General features: G+C 41.2%; 1 protein-coding gene across 1 annotated transcript in view; it reads left to right on the top strand.

The window, feature by feature from the left end:
- The window catches only part of LOC135798278 (zinc finger SWIM domain-containing protein 5-like), a 38911-nt gene that overhangs the window by 6990 nt on the left and 11392 nt on the right, over positions 1-20529 (top strand). The window contains exons 2-3 of the mRNA XM_065311066.1: positions 19883-20009; positions 20074-20201. Coding sequence (XP_065167138.1) covers positions 19883-20009; positions 20074-20201 — 255 coding nt within the window. The remainder of the gene's footprint in view (positions 1-19882; positions 20010-20073; positions 20202-20529) is intronic.

Below are 20529 nucleotides of genomic sequence, written 5' to 3'. Positions count from 1 at the left end.
GCGTGGCGGCAGGCGCTTGATGCGTTGGTGTAATTAATCACATCCGATTCATCAGGCGAATATATTTTATGTTGTGTAACATGATAAAATATATATTTCGTAAAGTCTAGGAGTGTCTATTTTTCGCCTTAGCCTAGCCTACGAATATTTTAACTTTTTTTTGTTAGATTTTCTTATGTTGAGGGAAATTTTATGTTTTATTCGCTTTCTATTTACGGTCTGTGAAGTAACGCCCACCAAAACATTTTGGGTGCCTGTAATTTAGGCTATTTGTTTTATAATTTTCGAGCATTTTTTTCTTCAAGCGCTTTAATCATTTGGCTTTCGCTGCATGGAAGCCTTTTGTTTATTACTGCAATTAATAATAAACGCCACAATGAACACAGGTGTTCTACGGACATGTGTAGCATTTTTTGGTGTTTACTAAGTTGAAGTATGGAAAGAAACTAAGGAAATATGAAAAATTGCTCGAATTAACGTGAAAAAAAAAATGCAAAGAAAAAGATAAATTGGTGCATTATGGGTAGTTTATTATACGGGATGTTCAGATAACAACGAAACTGTTCTAATTGATATTTATCATGTTGGTGGGTACTTTTACCATCACTCTGTATGTAATTAAGATGATAATCTCGCGGCTGACAGTCGGTTTTTCGTTTTGTTCTTGCTCCCGCATGCAGAACAACAACAATAACCATCGAAACAACAACTCATAAATACCGGCTCGCCTCTGCGGCTGCCGGCAATCGCGCGCCGCCACACTCCCATTGCGATTTTCGCGTTCGCAATACGAGACACATACAATTCGTATTACTACAATTCACCGTACACGTCTAAGCACTTTTGTTTGCGATTGCGATTAGCATTTTCCTAGCAAAGCGAAACTATTCAAACTATTACACACAGTTTGTCCGAAACTCAAACTTTTGTTCCTGACTGCGATTATAAATCCACCTTTTTCTTGTGCTGCTTGATATTAAAATACAATACATTTACAAATTACACTTTGTGCGACGAATCTGCTGGAGTTCAAAAAACTTCCAACTCGCAAGTTTCCAGCGGAAAATAATAATAATTATGCTCGGTCTGCTGCCAAAAAAACATTTAAACACTCTAAAACACTTTAAAACAAAACAGACGCATGGAAACAATGAGAAATTGAGCTTGGCTAAACAGTTTAATAATTACTCGCAAGACCAGAAAAAAGAGATCGCTATGGCGCGATGCGATTTGATGCGTTGCGACTCTACTGGCAATTATAATGTAATTGTTAATCATTAAAATTATTTCTGTAGAAATAACAAAAACAAAAGAAATCTGTGGGCGGAAGACACATGAAATATATTTTGCAGGCGGTGTGTTTCGAATTTATTTAAATTGAATCTGTGGAAGTTACTAAAACTTTACCTTACGCGCTGATTTATAATTACTATCTACAATTAATTCGTTTTATGTTCGTGTGGGCTGTTGCTGTAAAACGGGTAAATATCGCGCGTGAAAATTGGAAATTGGAATCGAAATCGAATTTGAATTGAAAATTCACTTTCTAATTGTAAATTATAAACATTTATGATATATATTCGTTTATCCAACTGTAGGTTGAAATGGCATACCGTAAACATTGCTAGTATATGTATAAATTATAAATTTTTACTTGACCGGCTCATTAATTCCGCAATTAACAAAAGTCGACGTTTACGAAATTTCAAGATTGCCGCCTCGCCCGCTAGACGTTGTAATTACTCACTCAATTTCATAGGTTCGTGTGTGAAATGAAATATCGATATTACATGCTAATTTATGCGTGTATCGATATAAATATCAAAATATTAATAGTGTGAACACTACTTTTTTCGATAGATAAGTACAATTTATACAGCACCTTATTTCTAAACTTTCAACGAAAATAAATTAAAACATTTTAAATCTTTATGGAGATAGAGGTTGCACGGAGAGTTTTGTAAGGCATGACAAATAACACGGCGAGATAAAATTTAATTGGAACAAAATATTACACGAATTGTTTTTAGTTTTTAATTTTATCATCCTGGGAAGATTTTTTATTGGTCACAGCTTTTAATTAGACTGGAATATTTTTGCCAGCTGTGATTTTTGTGTGTTATCCGTAAGGCTCACATTTCTAATGATTTTTCCGACTTTCTCAGCCATTGCTATTTTTCCATCCGCGCTCGCAAGCTAGCGTTCTATTTATACGGATGCATTATTCATCCATATTAAAATGAAGCTTTACAAAAAGTAACACGCGCGCGCAGGCGGCGGCAGCCAAAGCCGAAACCAAAGCAAACGCCGAGATGAAAAAGCAAAGCACATTCGAAATTTTAAATTACGCGCATTTGGGAGTGCGCGTGGTGAATGGCGAACCAGGGGGTGTGTATGTGTGTGTTGAAAAGTTGGTGAATCGAAACCCGGGGCGAAGTTGGGAAGCGAATTCAACTCGCCACCACCCATTGGCAATGCAGATCAATGCGGATGCAAATCGCAAGCGTATTGATATTCGACAAAAAAATGTTTAAAAACTTGCAATATTTAAAGATTTTTGATTGGATATTCTAAGGCATTCAAGAGTTTTCATTACTTTGGGGCTCAGAATGTCGGTCGTAACTCGCAAGTCCTTGTAAGTCCTGCAGGCATCGTGTTGTTGGATGCATAATGCACGCACTCGTGTATGCACCCCTCGCACATTCGAAGTGTTGGCGGGGCTTTGCAATTGCTAGGCGCAGGCAGCGGCAGCTGAGTCATCTGCGACTCGCATCTACATCTCGCGCACACGCACCGGAGGCGGTGGCGCCCACGGGGGCGATATTGCACACTGGAGATATCGTTAAACGGCGCGCGCGGCATTCGCACGCATCTACTCCGAGTGGTATCGAGGAGTGTGATCCTTGGAGCAAAAAAAGAATGCCTGATGGGTGCTTAATGCATGCGTGTGCGTGTGGAACCCAGGGGGCAGGGTTAACTGGGAAGGGGTCAGAAACGTGGCGCGCGCGTTTTTGGAATTGTTTCGAGATGCGAGGGGTGGGTGTTAATCTTGAAATTTATCATTTTTATTTCTTTGATTAGAAGCTTTACTCGTACATTAGGGGGATGGGAATTAGGTATTTGAAATCGATTTTTGTTTTTGTTTGAAAATTTTAAATTTACTTTTTAATACACACATAAATTCTCCAAGTGTTTAAATTCTAAATTGCCTTAAACATGCACATCTCAAGGATTAGGGGGTGTTTTGGCTACCAGCCTCTTTGGAGATGACTCCCTGCAGGCTCAGAGGATCTCCGCATGAGGTGAGCGCCGCCTTTATGCGCCTCCGAAACTCGTTTATTTCGTAATGAGGAAGCGGAATGAAACATAGATCCAAATTCGAGCCACCCTCCCGCGGCCGACTCCTGACACGCCGGCGCGCCGGCAATTTGAATAAAATAGGCGAAATCTCAATGGAGCAGCATTACGCGGAGCGGTGGCAGGCGCATTAGGAAATATTTATGACCTACCTACCAACGCGCGCAGCCATTCTGACGTCATCGTTCATTGTGTACGTCCATCTCCCCGCCGGGGGTCCCCATTGGAGCAGAGCGAAGCTTCTCATTATAAACATGCACTTTGCGTTTTGCGCCTTTCTTGCTGCTGGCTGCTGGTCATGATTATAATATCAGAGCAGTGGAGTCGGCCAGAAGTAGAAACGAGGCGCGAAGCGGAGAGTGAAAGGGTTGAAACACTTGGAACTCTGGTGGCGGGGCAGGAGGGATGTGCGCGATGATGGTGCTGTTGGGAGTTGAGTTAGTGAGCCGCCGGCTTAGGTTAGTTATTGGGTTAGGATGTGGACGACGGAGATGCGGAGCCGGTGGATCAGGATGAGTGAAAGTCGCGCGCTTCCCTTTCGAGAGCAGTCTCCTCTAACAAGTCGCTTTATACAGCGCTGCCAGGATGTGGTGTAGGGAAAGCGGGTTTCCCCCTTAGCGATGCTATACACACACACACACACACACTCACTGAACACATTTATATGCAACTATTGTACGTCTAATCTTCAAACGTGAGTCTAGTTCCAACCTTCCTCCCTTTTACATTCGCCATTCGTGATATTGTGCTTCCACCCTCTGGGTCATAATTTGATTTATATTATTACAATGCTTAATTTATAATAACACCCTGTAGGGCTATAGGAGCGCAACATTTGTATCCGTTGGCCGTGTAGTGTTGTGTGTACTTTTTTTTTCGATTTTATTTTATAATCATCTGGAATCACGGGGAGGGCAAGAGAATGGGGCATCAAAGCGAGAGCGCCGCGGCGCGTGATGCCCACACCGACCCGAGTGGAAATTGAAGCTTTGCTCCGGTATTGATTTTTAATTAAAACTTTCTTCTTGTTGGTCGTGCACATATCACATTGGAGTTTTACAGCGTGTTTCGCAACGAACATAAAAACTCATTGAAATTCCAAGTCACAAGTCAACAATTTATTATTATTGTTGTTATTGTTGCTCTGCTTAGCGACATTGTTGAAACATTGTGAGTCCTGTAAAATAAATTAAGTAATAAATACTTGTCAACTTTTACAAGTCTCAGGCATTTTTCACATGCCTTCAATTCCACATATTTCACGTGTGTCGTTTTTTCTATGCGTTATTATTTCACTAAAAAGGAACTTAACTCTGTACTTAACTCAAGCAAAACACAACAGAACCTAACCGAAGCTAACAACGCTCGGAACGAGGAGGTCTTGTGGAAACTTTACAAAAGTTTATGTACGTTCTTGACTCTCCTCTACTCTTCTTCAGTCTTTGCATTTAGTTTAAGTTTTGTGTAGTTTTTGTTGTCTTTTGGTCCTCGTACTGACTTGCATCTTGTGCGTCGTTGTCGTCTTCTTGCTTTGGTTATTTATACGAGTGGAGAACTGGCTGAACTTTTAGAGGATCAAACATAAAGATAACTCGCTTTGCCCTGCGCGGAGATGCGGTCGAGGCTCTTAACTAATTTCCTCGAAATGTTCGAACTCAAACTTTGACTTGACTCTTTTCCACACGCGGCGGTACCTTACTTGGGTTTTATTTGGTTACTCACTTTATAGTGGTGCCTAATTCTCGAGCAAACATTACAGCAAACATCATCGCATGCCGTCGTGATGACGGCGCGTCGACGTCGTCTCCTTATAAAACATTTTCCCGAAATTAACGTGCATATAAAAATGGAGCGTGCAGCTATTAAGTCATGCCGTAAATATAATGTCTTCTTTGAATAGTTTAAGCTATACAACTTTGTCGGAGATGGTTGACGATGATTGTTTATTGATTTTTGCGCACTTTGTTGCCATTGGCAGGCGGTGCCAAATATTTACGGCATGAAATTTTTAGCGAGCAAGTAAAATTATCTTTACAAACATTTACATTCCTGACAAACGCGAATGGTAAATAATTAGTTTCCAACGTAGCAACTTAAAAACCCACTCATTTATCATGCTAAAACAAGCTTCTTAGTCATTTTAGAATTGTAGAACAAAGAAATTAAACAAAGATTGTAATATTTTGGATTGTGGAATACATTAAACACCCTGTATCTCATTAAGTTTGCACATTATGCCATTGGGGTGTTCCGCGAGCGGAACGGCATGTATTATCAATGTGATAAGATCCTCCTCGGGAGTCCCAGGGTAAACGACACGACACGAGCAGAAGAGCTGTCCGCCAACCATATTGAACGCGCATTGGTGGTGTGTGTACCCCGAGGTGTGTGTGCATTGTGCGCCCGACGCCTGACACACATCGCAGACAATGACGGACCATCCACCAAGGGGTGCATACGTGATGATACGGTGCGTGGGGCAACGGACGAGATGTATGTGCGCGCTGCAGCCACCCCTTTACTGTTCTCGGATTGATTGAATATGTTTAATATTAAGCACTTTGGCGGCACCCAGAAGGACTTTGAGGACGTACTCTCGAGATACGCACATCTAATTAAATAAATTCCGAAATGTAATTACGCTGAATTCAACGCAGAGAAAATGTTGGTTTTTATGTTTCCTCATTATTGCCAACACTTTAAATTCTCGCTAGGCGCACGAAGATGGCATAAAAAGTGCTGCAATAACAATAACTCATCGTGGCGCGTTTTTAAAATGCAATTTGTTATATTTATGTAAATTTGGCGTGTGTGTATGTGTGTATGCAGTTTGTGCCTTCCATTCATTCATTTATTTATACTGTGTGAATTCATGTGTGTGTGTGTGTGTGTGTGTGTGTGTGTGTGTGTGTGTGTGTGTGTGTGTGTGTGTGTGTGTGTGTGTGTGTGTGTGTGTTGAGCGCACACTGGTCGGTGCCGTGCGCGTAATAAATGGTGTGTACTTGAAAGAATTAAATTATCAGTTCGTTGACCCATCGCGCAAGATATACGCCATGCGGCGCACTTACGCATACACACATGCACGCCGAACAGGCACAGGATACCACGGGATAGGGGAACGACTTTTTTGTAATCAAATGGTGCGCTCGCATCGAAAGCGCACATTAATTCTACTTTATAAGCGAAGCGGTGCGCACCCAGTGGAAGACGTAAATGTCTCTTCAATTATTTAAAAACAAAGGAAACGAAGAGGCAGGGAAATTTAGTCTAAAGGATGGATAAATTTATCGACGCCAGTTTTACTGGTCATCGTCAATGTTGGATCGTTAAAACACGCGTTTTATTGTCGCTTTAAAAGTGAAACCCGAAATTTATCAACTCGAGATGAAAAACTCCATTAGAAAGCGTCTTGTTTATTGTTTCGTGTGTTTTTGTTTTTATTTTTTTACCATAATGATGGTTTTTTAATATGTGCTCATACTTGGATCAGATTTGGATGAAATGGTGGCGGTTTTTTTACAAGCTGAAATGTGAGCATTGTTTGCGTTATCTCTCAATCTCGGCTTTGACATTAACGTCGATTTCTCGTTGTTTTTGTTTTGCGAGCCGAATTTATCGCGCGGCCATTTATTATTATGAATAGCGCGCGTGCAATTTTAATACGTTCTTTTCTTTTGTTTCAGGTGAGTGCGCCTACTTTTCATCCGTCTATGCGCCATTTTTTAGCGCCGCGCTCATTCTGCGTATAATGGGATGAATGAATAATATTCGTACGCGTTCATGGGCTAAGTATAACCATTCAATTTTATTTCTGCGAGATGTTGGGCGTGCAGCAAGAAAAACACATAAATATAAATCATGATAAAGGTATTGTTGCCTGTCGCAATCACATTCGCACAATTACGATTTACTCTAAATTACGTAATGATAATTACCGAAGAAAATGAACGCAAACGCAACGCGGACATACAATATATTGCGTGTTGTTTGTACAACAATTAAAACACTAGCACGTTAGTAGCAAATCGATGGAAATTCGCACAAAACAAAACTAGCGATTTAATTTGAAAAATTGCAGTAAATTATTATAGGTGTAAAACAAGGCACGATGCAATATATAACACCTGAGGCACGCACAAAAAGCGGTAAATATATTACGAGTGTGTGCGTGCGGCGGAATGTGCGCTATAGCGTCCGGAGAGCGTAATGAATGAAACCGAAGAAAGAATCTGACGAAAGAAAGAACCGGGGAAAATTAACGACGAAAAGGAAAGTTTTACTGTTTGCTCGTTAGCGAACGACGAATGCAAACAATGCGGTTTCCATGATTTTTACACGTTGGTTTTTTTTTTGGCTGTGTACTGCAATTATTTAAACATTCAGTAAACTCCTACATTTCCAGAGTTTATTTTCTGCGTCTGTACGTTTGTGGTTATATGGTTACTACGTTGGTTACATTTAGATTTGAATTGTGAGTGTAGATTAAACAAAACACACCATGAATCACACAATACTTAGTGACTAGTCACTATTTAAGGGCTATAACCGATAGGATTCAAAGGAAATTCCACTTACAAATTCAATTAAATTTCTTTTAGGTAAAATTAGAATGACCTTTTTAATATCTATACAATATGCAAACCTGAAGATAAAGTTTATACCAAACTTGTTTTAATCAAATTAAATTTTATGCAGTTTATGCATGCGCATGCATAATGTGCATAAACTATACAAACATCAACTAGGGGTAAATATCAGATATCGTATCATGTTTGTCAGCAGCACAGCAGACTAGTTTTGAAAAACGTTGAAAGAAACAAAGATTGGATGAAAGCTGCGTTTGCATTTGCGATTAGGCAATTGTCGAGGGCACATGCACATTATCCGTGTGCATTATGTGTAACTTTTAAATTACCTCTATGGACCCCTTTTTATGCGAGATTCATTTATGTTGGAAAATCAGAAACTTTATTTTGAATTTATGTAGAATTACTGTGAGTAGAAAAGGTTGACTTCAAATAGTTTTTGTTTAAAGCGTCTTTGGAACTGCAATTATTCCTCACTGATGACTGATATTTAGCTACACATGTGCCTTGTCGGAATATGAGATTTGTGATTTAACACGCGCATCTGTGCCATATTTTTCGATACCCACGCCACGCTAAGTTTTTATGTCGCGTCTCATATGAAGCGTGAATGCACTTGGTGCAGTAGCACCGCTCGAGTTCAGTTTTTAACTTGGATGCTGCAGAAGCTCGGCTACATTTGGTCACAATGACCCCCGCGTACACCACCCCGTCGATCCATTTGCCTAAATGCGTATCGAAACTCTCCGCGGGCTCGTAAATTAGAAACACGGACAATGCGCGCCCGGCCGAGATAATCCCGAAAATGGGGCGCCGCCCCCCTGCACGACTTGGTCGTCTGCCACGACCATAACTAAAACGATTCGAATGTTTATAAATTGTTATAATTTTCTTTCCAACACAACAGCGATTGCGAAACCCAATGATTTACGACAAATTTTATCAGAATTTATTTTTATAGGACTTTCGGTGAAAGCATATCAATTATGAGCTTATTTAGTGGCGCGCTGTGTGCTTTTCGGTCAGTTTTCAGATCGGCCGCGTGCGCTTCGAGCATCTAATCTCATCATCGGCATTAGTTCTAAATATTTGTAAACGAAAATAGGCGTCTGCCCAAACCGCCAGCAAATGCCTGCTGGTTTTAGACAAAAACCTTGTCTAAATTTAGTTGGAAACCACTGCGATGCAAGATTGCAAGCCAACTCGGCATTCGAATCTACATATTTCACTATCGTAAATTTATACAATTTATTTATAACAAAGCACAGTTAAGTAATAAAACTACTTTGTATTGGACGTTTATATTTTTAATAAATTTAAACTGCGAGTGTTTTTGTCACAAACAATTTTCTCTTCCAAACGACATTCCCAGTTTTAGCTCGTATCTTGTACAGCTATAGACTCGGAAGATATGAGTTTTATTACTTTGGAAAGATATAAAATAAAGCGACACAAGCGTGTTCGTTAAAAGTTTAGGCGGAGAGCAAAAAAAATATCGAGTTTCAAATTTTAGGGACTTACGAGTGCGGTTTCAGTTACCAGCACGACAATGTTGCATTTTTGAAACACTCCCGAGCAGGTAGAAAAGCTCACATTCGAATATCTAGGTTGCAAGCAAAGCCTTCGAGGGTTCATCAAAGAAAAGTTGCATATCTACAAAAAATAATCATTTTAACGACTTGGTGCGTACAAACGGCTATTTTTATATTTTATGCATTTACAACACTCACAATACGCACGTACAAATCAGAATAAACCGAGAAATATTTCGCTACGTGTTTGCAATATACAAATATAAATATAGAAGCGAAGCAAGGTGAGTAAATACGCGCCGCTCGGAGAGGAAAATCAGAAACAACACGAGCACCCACTACCCATCCACCACCAAAACTTAAATTGAATGCTTACTACAAAAGTAAATATTATACCTATACCTAGACAGGAAGACGGCGTGTACAGCGTCTATGTATCGAAATGGGAACATGGGAAGTTTCTTTCTGCGCGGGCATCTTATATCTCTATATTGATAGCGTTATTTGAAACGCAAACTTATCGATAAATGCTTGGATGGAAGTTTAAAGTAAAGTTTTACATGCTGAAAACGTCTGCAGCTGCCTCTATTTTACGCATGGGAAAGGAAAACACTGCTTTTCTTAAATATCAATAGTCGGTAGGCACACTCATACAGCGAGGAGGACTCAATTAACGGCCAATGTTAATTATGCTTTTACTGTACGCGTAGATATATGCAAATTTAGATTGGCGGTTGAAACGTTCCACTGGAAGTACTTTAACTTGATAATAACGGACGTTTTTGCATTAGTTCGCACGGTGGAGAGTCGGAAAAAGCGTTACAAATTGTAATTGTTAATGTCATTGCGCACATGCGGGCGACGCGCATTAAAATGCATTAAACAGATGAAAAATGTAAAATTTACTGAGCACTATAATCATAATTACTTGCGTCTAGTACATACAAGTATAGTTAGGTACCTAAATAAAAAGTGGATGGGAAAAAATTATGAGTCGGTGTTTTTTCAACTGTCTGGTTGGTTATTTAGTTGTTTTACTTGTTTCACTTGTTTCGATCGTTTCACTCGTAGGGCAAATGAATATTTATTGACTTTGCGAGTTCAATTCACTGCAGGTGTGTGTTTGATGTATTCATATTTTATGTGCCGTGTGAAACAACTTCCTTGGTCCAGAGAAATGCTGATGATGATTAAGTTAAGTGGGCTAAATTACGGAACATTATTTAAATGCAAATTACAAGATAATTATATTATTACTGGTTTTACTCGTAACTATGTTTTGATTTCGAAAAATTGAAATCGTACCTACCCCTCCTAAAGTGATCTCTGTCGACGTTATTGCAAGTGTCGTCGTGTCGAAATTGACCCGGCAACAATTAACACCCTCGGTTTATAATTAGAGTAAGGTTTTTCAAGCCGATGTATCCTTTTCCGGGCAAACGCGGGGGGATGGTCGTCGTCGTGAGTTGTTCTTTGCAAGAGTCCACCCCTATATACAAAGCGCCGGGTTGTTGGTGTGTGCGCGCGTAGTTGAATTAAACGTTTACCCCGTTTTATGCTCGTTCATCGGTTCATCCCTTTCGCGTTACATCCCATTCAGTCTGCGCCCGACGTCGCACACACCGAGGGGATGTTTGCGCGTCGGTGACGAGCGCGGCGGCGGCGTGTGTTGGTGTGGCACATCCCCTTTAATTTCACCCTCGATGTCTCGAAGCAGGCGGCGGGCGGATTGCAGGAGATGTGTTGTGTCGGCGGTGGTAGTGGTAGTAGTGTGTTGGTGGTGGTGGTGGTGGTGGTAGAGCAGGGCAGTCGGAGCTAACGCTCCCATCACAAAACGAACGTTAAAGCTTTAACGCTCGCCGTTTGGGCATCAACTTCAACTTCGCTTTCTGGGAGAGATTCGTATATATATTTTGCGATGTTCGCTCCGATTTGATTCCGGCTCTCGGCGTGGATTCAGTCTTTACGCTCGCTTTTGTTTTGCACAACAATCACGACGTAAACCGTGAATTGGACCAATGTGTTTGCTTTTTTATTGCCCAATTTTACTCTTGATTTATCATTCATTCTTTTGTTTCTGTTTTTTATTACGCACCTATCGTACATCATTAAAATAACATAGTTTGCGTATAAATACAAAATTGACGAATGTTATCATTTGATTATCTTGACACACGGGTGCACTTTACCTTTAAAGCCGTTACTCACTTTGTTATATTGTTAGTCGATGCTCTAGGTTGTTTCTAATTGTTTACGAGTCAATTACATAGTGCGCACGCGCACTTTGCCTTGGGCGCTGTACTCTCCTCGCAACTGTTGTAATTGTTGCAAAGTGAGCACTTTGCGTTCACAAACGAGACGGGCGCGCGCACTCGATTGTGCTTCACTTCCCATCAATCTGCACTTCCACGAGACAAGTACTCTATTACATGCAGTATTAGGTAATTACTACCTTTGCCTTTACGCGCGAGGCTTGTCCTGTCTAAGCGAAAAGTTTGCAGACCACGAGACCACTAAGTGTCTGGTGACTGATGACGGTGAGTAATACCGTTGACCTCTTTCTCTCGTCTATCCAACGAAGTTTAGTTGATTTAAGTACTTGCTAGGTACTTACAAATTAGAAGAGTCTTGTAAACAACAATAAATTTGTTCCAATTTTGATTGACCTTTTATTTTAAAATTAAATTAATTTTGTGGCTAACTATTGATTATAGTGTACAAAATGTAAAGTTGATTGATTGGTAATTGGCGTTAATTACAGTGACAATGGTGACCATCAAGCGTTAAAGGTTTAACCGTTTTACGCGCTCATCGTGTCGGAAATAGTTTAAACTTTAGATAATCGCTTGATTTTCTAATTATTTCACGCATCAAGGCTTCATTTCCGTCCGCATACTACAGTATGTCACATTGTACACACGAAATTGCCTATGTACATAGCATTGGGGTTAATTTTGAGGTTAATCTACTATTTTTACGTTCCACTTTAACACTGACTGATATTTGCGTCGCTCAATTGCAACACTTAATATCACTCTGAGTGCGCCGAACAAAGAAACAATTAACGATTGGGCAACAATTTCATGCACAAACAAAGTAAATATATTAATTCGTAATTATTCGGACAATTAAAAACAAATTACATATGCGAGCGCGCCGCGACAATGGCGCATTAATGATAATGAAAATGGATGAAACGCACGAAGAGTGGGCTTATCAATTAACAATCGAATTATGTACGGTGGTACAGGCGTGTGTGGGAGTGACATTGTAGTTGTGACAGTTTTTTCACCTAGAGTTATATTAAATACAAACGATGAAAGTAGTTAATTTTTCGTGCATTAAATACATTCTTAGGTTTTTATCCGGATAAATTTGTGGAGGTAAATGAAATAAAATTGCAATCAAAACTCGAGGGCAAAATAAAACCTTGTTATTTATCCAAATATTGCAGTAAAAACAAAAATGAAATTAATATTCAGTTATCGTGCAGTGCGCAGCAGCCAGCCGGAGTAAAAAATAATTTATACTAAAAATCAATATTTTTTAATAAAAATGAAATGAAATTCTTCGGCAAATAATTGCAACGCATACACACGTGTAGGTAGGTGTATGTGTGTATTATTATATGATGAGCGCCGTTCGGCGCTCGTCCATTCGCCCGTGCGGGCTCTCCGCCGGCCGCCCGACGCGTGGATAGTGCGTAAATCGTCGGAGGAGAGCGGAAGGCCGAATATGAGCCGAGAGCGTCGAGAAGAAATGACGTCATCGACGCTCTCCGCCGCCTGCCGCTGCCGCCTTCGTGTGCCTGCGGAACCCACAAACGGCAAGGATCAATACCGCCGCCGCGTTCGCCGGCCTGTCGTGTCGTCTCGCACAACAACCCTCCTGCGAGAGCAGAGGAAGGACACTTGCGAGTGCACAAATGAGCCTAAATGCCTTCAAACCTTCAATTTTCTCGCTCGCATTTGCATAGATGACGATAATAAGCATCATTTTGTACCATCCTGAATAATTTAGATGATATCCTTGTGATGTGGAATGTTTATATTAGTAATTAATTATAAATATTTCACTTATTAAATTCTCTCTATTCGCTTGCTGTGTATGCGTATGACTTCCACTTCGGTTTTCAATTTGCATGCTGGAATTTTCTCTGCATACTGCTTGCTGCCTTTCCTGCTGCCCTGGCGCTTCTCTCGGCGTGGCGCGATGCCGCGCGCGCTGTCCGCACAAGGTTGCCGCCTCCACGGCCTCCCGAACGGGACACGTATGCACCCCTTCTGGCGTTCCTGCGCTCCTGATATCGTGCGGCACTCCTACCCACCACGAAATACTTTCCACTCCTCTGACGGCCGTCCAGTTCCACATGTGAGCAGAGGACCTGCAAGCGTGTGTGCAAAACAGATAAAAAAATCCAACCCGGAGACGCCTCCCATAGGCGTCGACGCGGACGGTCGCCTGGCGCGGCAAGCGGGAGAAACATGAAAAATTCAATTTGGAAATTTTCCAGGACTCCAGAAATCCATTGCCAGCACAAAAACGCAATCAATTTCGGCATGTAGATATGGAAATATTGATAAATTTGTGGCTGCGCGGCGCCTGGTGAATGCGTGATGTTGTTAGTAGTGTCGGAGATGAATGAATGAAAATGTTGTGTTAATTGCTCGTGCATTATCGTTTTCGTTGTCGCGTGTGTGAGATTTGCGTGCGCGAGTGTAGTGGTGTGGTGTGTAGTACGGTCTCGGCATCCAGTTCACGCCGGCGCTCACACATGCGCCAGGTTGTGTGTTTGTTTGTTGTGCCGCGCGCCGCTACAACACACCTTTAAACGTTTTCCTGCTACGAGCGCGACGATTTCGCAGGATTAAAGGCGATAGTCTCGTCCGTGGTGCGCGGAGCGTGCAGCGCTGCGCGCGCTCTCGTCGGCCCCGCGCTCTCGTAGCCTCCAAACGCAGCCAATGACACGACTCTGACTTTACATACACGTTTATATCGAGCTGCATATTTTCACATATGTTTTTGGATCACAAACAGGAGTATCAACAATGTTTACTCGATTTAAAGGGATAAAGATTTTAAAAAATCTAAATTTTGCACAAAAAATTAGATTTTTTAAATATTTTTGTTGTTTTTTTGTGTTAATTTTGCAAACATTTTCTTTTATTTCTGTTTTTAGATGCAATTAAGCGGTGGGCGAATAAATAGTGTGTGTACAATTTACGAAAAATGCATGATACTTGAAAATATTTTGAAAACACGTCCAAAAATAATGAAAATTGGTTATTTGTGAGTAATCTACTCTTAAATTTAGATTGGCCAGTTGAGGATCATGCAATCAGGTGCGGTTTACGCGGTGATTCCTGTCCGTGGCAGGAAAAGCGTAGGTGTAAGCGTTATACAAGATATGCATGCGTGTGTTGTGTGTGTGTGTGTGTGTGGAGCGCGGAGCTATTAAAGGTGGTGTGGTCCCCACCATTTTGCTCGGCGGCGTGTCGTCCGCGTCGTCGTCGACGTCGTCGTCGGTAGTGTCGGTGCGGTCGGCCGGTCGGATGTTCCGCTTAAAGCCGATGTACGATAATTAGCGGCGCGGCGCACGCGAACCGCACACGCGCCGACCGGCAGTGCAGCTTTAAGGCGCTCGCCGCGCGCACGCCCGATTCGGCTCGGCCCGCTGCTGGCTGCTGCTGCTGCAAGCAAGCAAGCAAGCAAGGCTCTCCTGCTGGCGATGTCTGGCCCGTAGACACGGCGCAGACCTGGATGTGTCTGTGGACTTGCGCAACAGGAACGTGAACTCTGTTGCTGTCCACTTTTTTGCAATCTTTTTCGTTTTTTTTTTCGCTCCTACTTTCGTTTCTGTTCATTTGTGTTGATACATAAATAATTGTGATAGCAGAACCGGCTGTGGAAGTTGTAGTGTAGGATGTAGGACAATACGTTACGCGCTCTACATTTGAGTGGCTTTGGCCACGATTCCACCGAAGACGAAGCAGAAGAAGCGGCGCAAAGCAACACAACGAAAACGAAAACAAATAACTACATAACACCAATAGCACAAAAGAAAATAACAAGCTGTCGGCGTAATATTACTTTTACTTCTTTTCATCGCAAGTATATAGTATCACAACCAACACAAGAAGTACATATATATGAGTGGCATTGCAGGAATCAAAAGTATGCCAAGTATCTCAATCATTTCAATGAACTTCACGAATATTACTGCCTTTTGATGAAGTATTTGCATATTCGTACACGCATTTTGTTTCTTTGACTTGTCCTTGTTTCCGACTCCTGCTATTTCCTCAAGTAAAGTCAAAGTAAAGTAAACAGGTGATTCTATGTATTTTATGCCTTGACAAATATAATTGCTTCTAGTCTTTCTACTGAGATAATAATGATAACAGCAATAATGACAAGACAACATTGCATAGTTGGTATTCTGTTGAATTCGTTGGATATCTCTCATATAAACTGATATGTAAACATTTTTTACTTGCTTGTAATTTTGTTTTTTGTTTGTTTCTATGGCTTAAAATGGCTATAGTGGCTTGTAAGCTGGTAATGTGTAATCAAGAAGCTTCAGCGGTCTGGGAAGCAACGACGCCATATGTGAAATTGACATATTCATGCGTAGACGATGAGAAACCGACAAGCGCGCAATTGCTGAACCGCGCTGAAGGAAAAATTACAAAAATAATTGCAAGCAGCGCGTAACGGTTTCGGTTTCCGTTTGTATCGCATTGCATTTATCACGTTTTCATCCTGCCATTTGGTCATAACCTTTAAAAAATGCATTAAAAAAACATTGGGCTATAAAACATTTCCTTTTCGCATTTTTATTTATTTTTAGTTTTTATTCTGTTAGCACAATGTTTTTCCAGGGTGGTATTATCATCCAAAACCTCAATTATTGTTAGATACGTTATTTATTTTTATTTTCATTCTTGATATTTATTAATTTGTTGTTACTTGTAACGGCTTATTACTCCCGACACATTCAATTAAACTTATTAGCAGTTATTTTCATGTCTGCAATATCAGTACCTACACTTGACTTAAGTAAAGTCAAGTTGTAACGGCACTGGTTTCCTCTATGTGATAGTACCTAGAATAAGATAGGTGTATGCCTCATTCCTGATGTTGCTTGTGCTGTGTTTATGTTCGCACCGGGTGTGATTAGGGCCAACGATGATGATGTCGAGACGGTGGCGTTGCCAACGGTCAAACGGAAGTCCACTTATGTACGCTCGCGATAAATGCGTGTGCACTTGGCGCGCCGGCGCGGCACTCAAGAGACGGAACGGTTCGTCTATTTGCATCTGCGTCAAAGTGCAGTTAAACGGTTCTGCGCTTAAGTACAGTCTGGAACCTGGAACTAGCGGTAGCTTGCTAGTGGCCTGGTGTGCAGACAACTTCTTGAGAATTAATTTCTTTAAACAGACCTGGCACCAGGCCACACTGGATTTGATGATGATTGCAGTCTGTAGCATCTTGATACTTAACCCTTTTGGTTGGTAAATTATTGCCCGCGGATAAGGTTTGATCAAAACTTTGAGTTTCTCGAAAGGGTCATCGTGGTTTTTGTTTAGTATAATCATTGTTTTGGGCTTATGTTTTAAAGATGAGTGAAATTAGTTTTTACGGCCCGGAGAGGTGCTTTTTTCTTCTTGGAAGCCACTGCGTGGACATTGTAAGCATGTAGGTTGGACTTAACTTTAACTCCATGGCTGCCTTAAGAGATGTAAAGATGCTATTTGAGAACAGAGTCGAGAAATGTTCTCACGATGCTGCGCGTACGTATTTTTTCGGTAATGGTACTTACACACTCTCTACGTCGGTGAGTTACCTCATCAGAAAAATTTATGAAATAATAACCAGTCCACGACCCGGCAATATACCCGGTGATATATTGCTCTAGAGCTCAAAGCGCGCGTACACACCATCAACATTCCTTGAAATTCTTATAGTTAAGGTGTTGTTTGCGCATACAATTTCTTTTGTTTCGTTTTGTGGTATGTGTGTGAATCTGCATGTGAACTTGTAAAAGATCAGCCTGCGAGCTTGGGGCCAGCCGTGAACTGATGAACTTTGCACTCGGCGAAAACACAACAGTGCAAAAAGTCGAAGAGACCGGACGACCTTCGATCGACGGAATCTCTCGGCGAGCATGTTGTGCGGTGCATGCATGCGGGCGAACTTGGACAGGCATGCAGCGAGGGCGGAGAACAGTGTTCGCGTGAGGAGATGATTTCTTCAAATCTTCACCTCTTCTCACATCAGTTGGTGATGTAGGTGCGAGCAGAGCAAGGAAATTTGGGTCTGCTTATGAATTTTGCACGAAACTTTGCTTTCTTTGCCCTCTCAGCAGAAACTAACTTGCGTTAATGGAATATAAACAAAACCGGCTAAGACAGTAAAACAACCGAACCACCTGAGGCACTGACTTTCGGCGGATGGGCTCATAATGTGAACTCACTTGACCTCCTCCTTCTCTTGCTTCCAGTGCACCTCTGTGGAATATGGCGAGAAAGATATTTTAACTTGTTGATTTTGACATCCTGTAGCGCGTTGTAGTCTTGATTGAAAGGACTAGTCAGACCCTGTCGGCAGTAAGTGCTTTCCTCGCTGCTGTACTTTATTGTCCTGCGCTCGGGCCTCCGCTTGCGCTCTGTTAGTATTGGTATTTATTGTCTGGTGTGTGACTGTCGCGCTGTCGGTTTTTACTCACACACGGTATACACGCAGTTACGCGTTTCAATGACTTTTACTGACTGACCGACCGCACACATGCACACACACACACACATACCATGTTCTGCGCTCGGTTCAGCCATGACCACATACTTCCTCCGTGCGTGTGACCCTGTCCTGCTGCTCGCGTGCGAGCTGTGTGAGTGAGTTGGACTGCATCTTTTTCAAGGCTAAGTTTGTTTATGTAGCACGCTGCGCATGGTTATGCATTGTATCTCGGAATCTTGGGCATCTACCTATGTGTGCCCACTCTACCTGCCTCGACAAGACGGACTCGCAGCTCGCAGTTGAAGTTGAACACTTTGAACGCTTGACCATCGGACGAGAGAATGTGCTCTGGCCTGACTTGAGTTTGTTTGCTCGCTTTGGTTGTGTTTTAATTCTTATGATTGTGCGGCTGGGATTCTCGGATGCAGTTCTCTGAACCAGATCTGAATCATTGAGTCACTGAACATCACATCCACATTATGAATGTGACAGGAAATTATTAGCGTTTCCGTTTGATTAAATAAGAATACGTGACAAGATTCTCAACTATATATATATATACCTATATCTGGTTTTTGGTCTCCAAATTTTGATTTAATTTTTAATATAAAAGTAGATACGAAATTATCTAGAGGAGACCTGTGTGTAGGTGGGTAAATCACAATAATTGTTTGCGAATGCGTAATAAAAGATTAGATAATAGAATCGGATAGGAAAGAAAGCGTAGCTCGTAGAATTTCGAAATCGAAAAGGAGGGATATCCCGAATGTGCGAATGAATGATGGTCCTTCAATGGGGGCAGCAAATGGGCGTCGGAGCGTGTAAACGACTTGTGTCTGGGCGAATGACCGCCGAACCAAAAACAATTTGTCTGCAACCGCGCGCGCGCCGTATTACCTATTCTACATCCTGAAGGTTTTTATTTTTGTTTTCGTCTAAACTTGCAAACATTTTTATAGGAATAAATCATTTGAGGTCGCACATTAGTTGATTAAATATTAATTTAAGTATATCCAGTATAAACAGCAGATAATTCAAATCAATAATTACTCAAGTTAAGCAACTCGCAAAAGGCAAGTTTCCTCTAGTGTGACTAGTATTTATTTTTGTTTGCGGTGTACTTCAGACTGTTAATTAATCATCAAAGCGATTAAATTGACTTGTGCGTTGGCAAAATAGGTCGTGTAAACCTGGAGGCACCTTCGCAACCCACTTTTTGACGACACACTACAAGTGTTCAAACACTTGGATGTGTGTTTTTTGGCTATAAATACATTCGTTAATTACTGATAATGATAAAGTCACAATTTACATTTCTAGAAATTTCGATAAACCAAATAATGTGACGCTCTCGAAATTTCCACATTACTAAGATTGCAAACAATGCGCAAGTGTGGATTTTGGGCGAAAAGAAATTGAAACGATTATTGCCATTGCCTTGTGTTTAATCAGACACGCCAATGTTGGTCGACCAAACTCGAAATCAGACCATAACGTGATATCATCACCTACATTCACGGCTACAACTCGAATCGTTGCAACTAGCCGATAGTGATTATTATTTATTATAGAAACGGCAGCCAGTTTCAAAATGGGCATAATGCCTTGTTTACCTTGAAGTCCAAAGTATGCCGTTTTGATTGTAATGTCTTTATTTAATTGTTTCAGGCTTCCATTTGAGCGGCGTTGTCACGGGCAGTCGGCTGTCACAGCCTCCGACGCTACCATGCGGCAACGTCGTCGGTGGCAGTCCAGAGCCACCGCAAAAGTTCAAAGTTTCAGTCAGTTTCGACAGGTATGATATACAATCCATTTTAGGTTTATGAATTTCTTAATATTCTAATTGCGATTGTTTGCAGATGCAAGATTACTTCGGTGACATGCAGCTGCGAGACAAAGGATATTTTTTGGTGCCAACACGTTGTCGCGTTGTCCTTGTATCGGATACGGAATGCGGAAAGCGTGCGTCTGCGAGTGCCCATTTCAGGTGAGTTTCAAAATCCGCACCGATTTAGGAAAATATTATAAATTAGCAATCATTATTTTCGCCCTTGATCTTTCTAACAAATGCAAAAAGTAGCGCGAATTATGCATGCAAGTTCACTTTAAGTAGTAGTTTAAACATTTATTACTACCTTGTATTGTACCAGTATTTATTCAGCTCTGGATGAATACGAATGCAGTAAATGCAAATGGCGAATCAGAAAAGTCGCGAATCCTTGAAGTTGAACATAATATCTTGAGGGTATTCAATTGTTATTTGCTGATGTTGACGGCAATTAAAGTTGAGTAATTAATCACAAAAATATATAACC

Source organism: Atheta coriaria, unplaced genomic scaffold (genome assembly GCF_025399875.1).
Source record: "Atheta coriaria isolate IRGN ID8LTWV9N9 unplaced genomic scaffold, Caltech_Dcor_3.1 hic_scaffold_9_pilon, whole genome shotgun sequence".
NCBI lineage: Eukaryota > Metazoa > Arthropoda > Insecta > Coleoptera > Staphylinidae > Dalotia > Dalotia coriaria.
The sequence above is the reverse complement of the archived record's forward strand: the minus strand, read 5'-3'. Positions and strand labels throughout refer to the sequence as shown.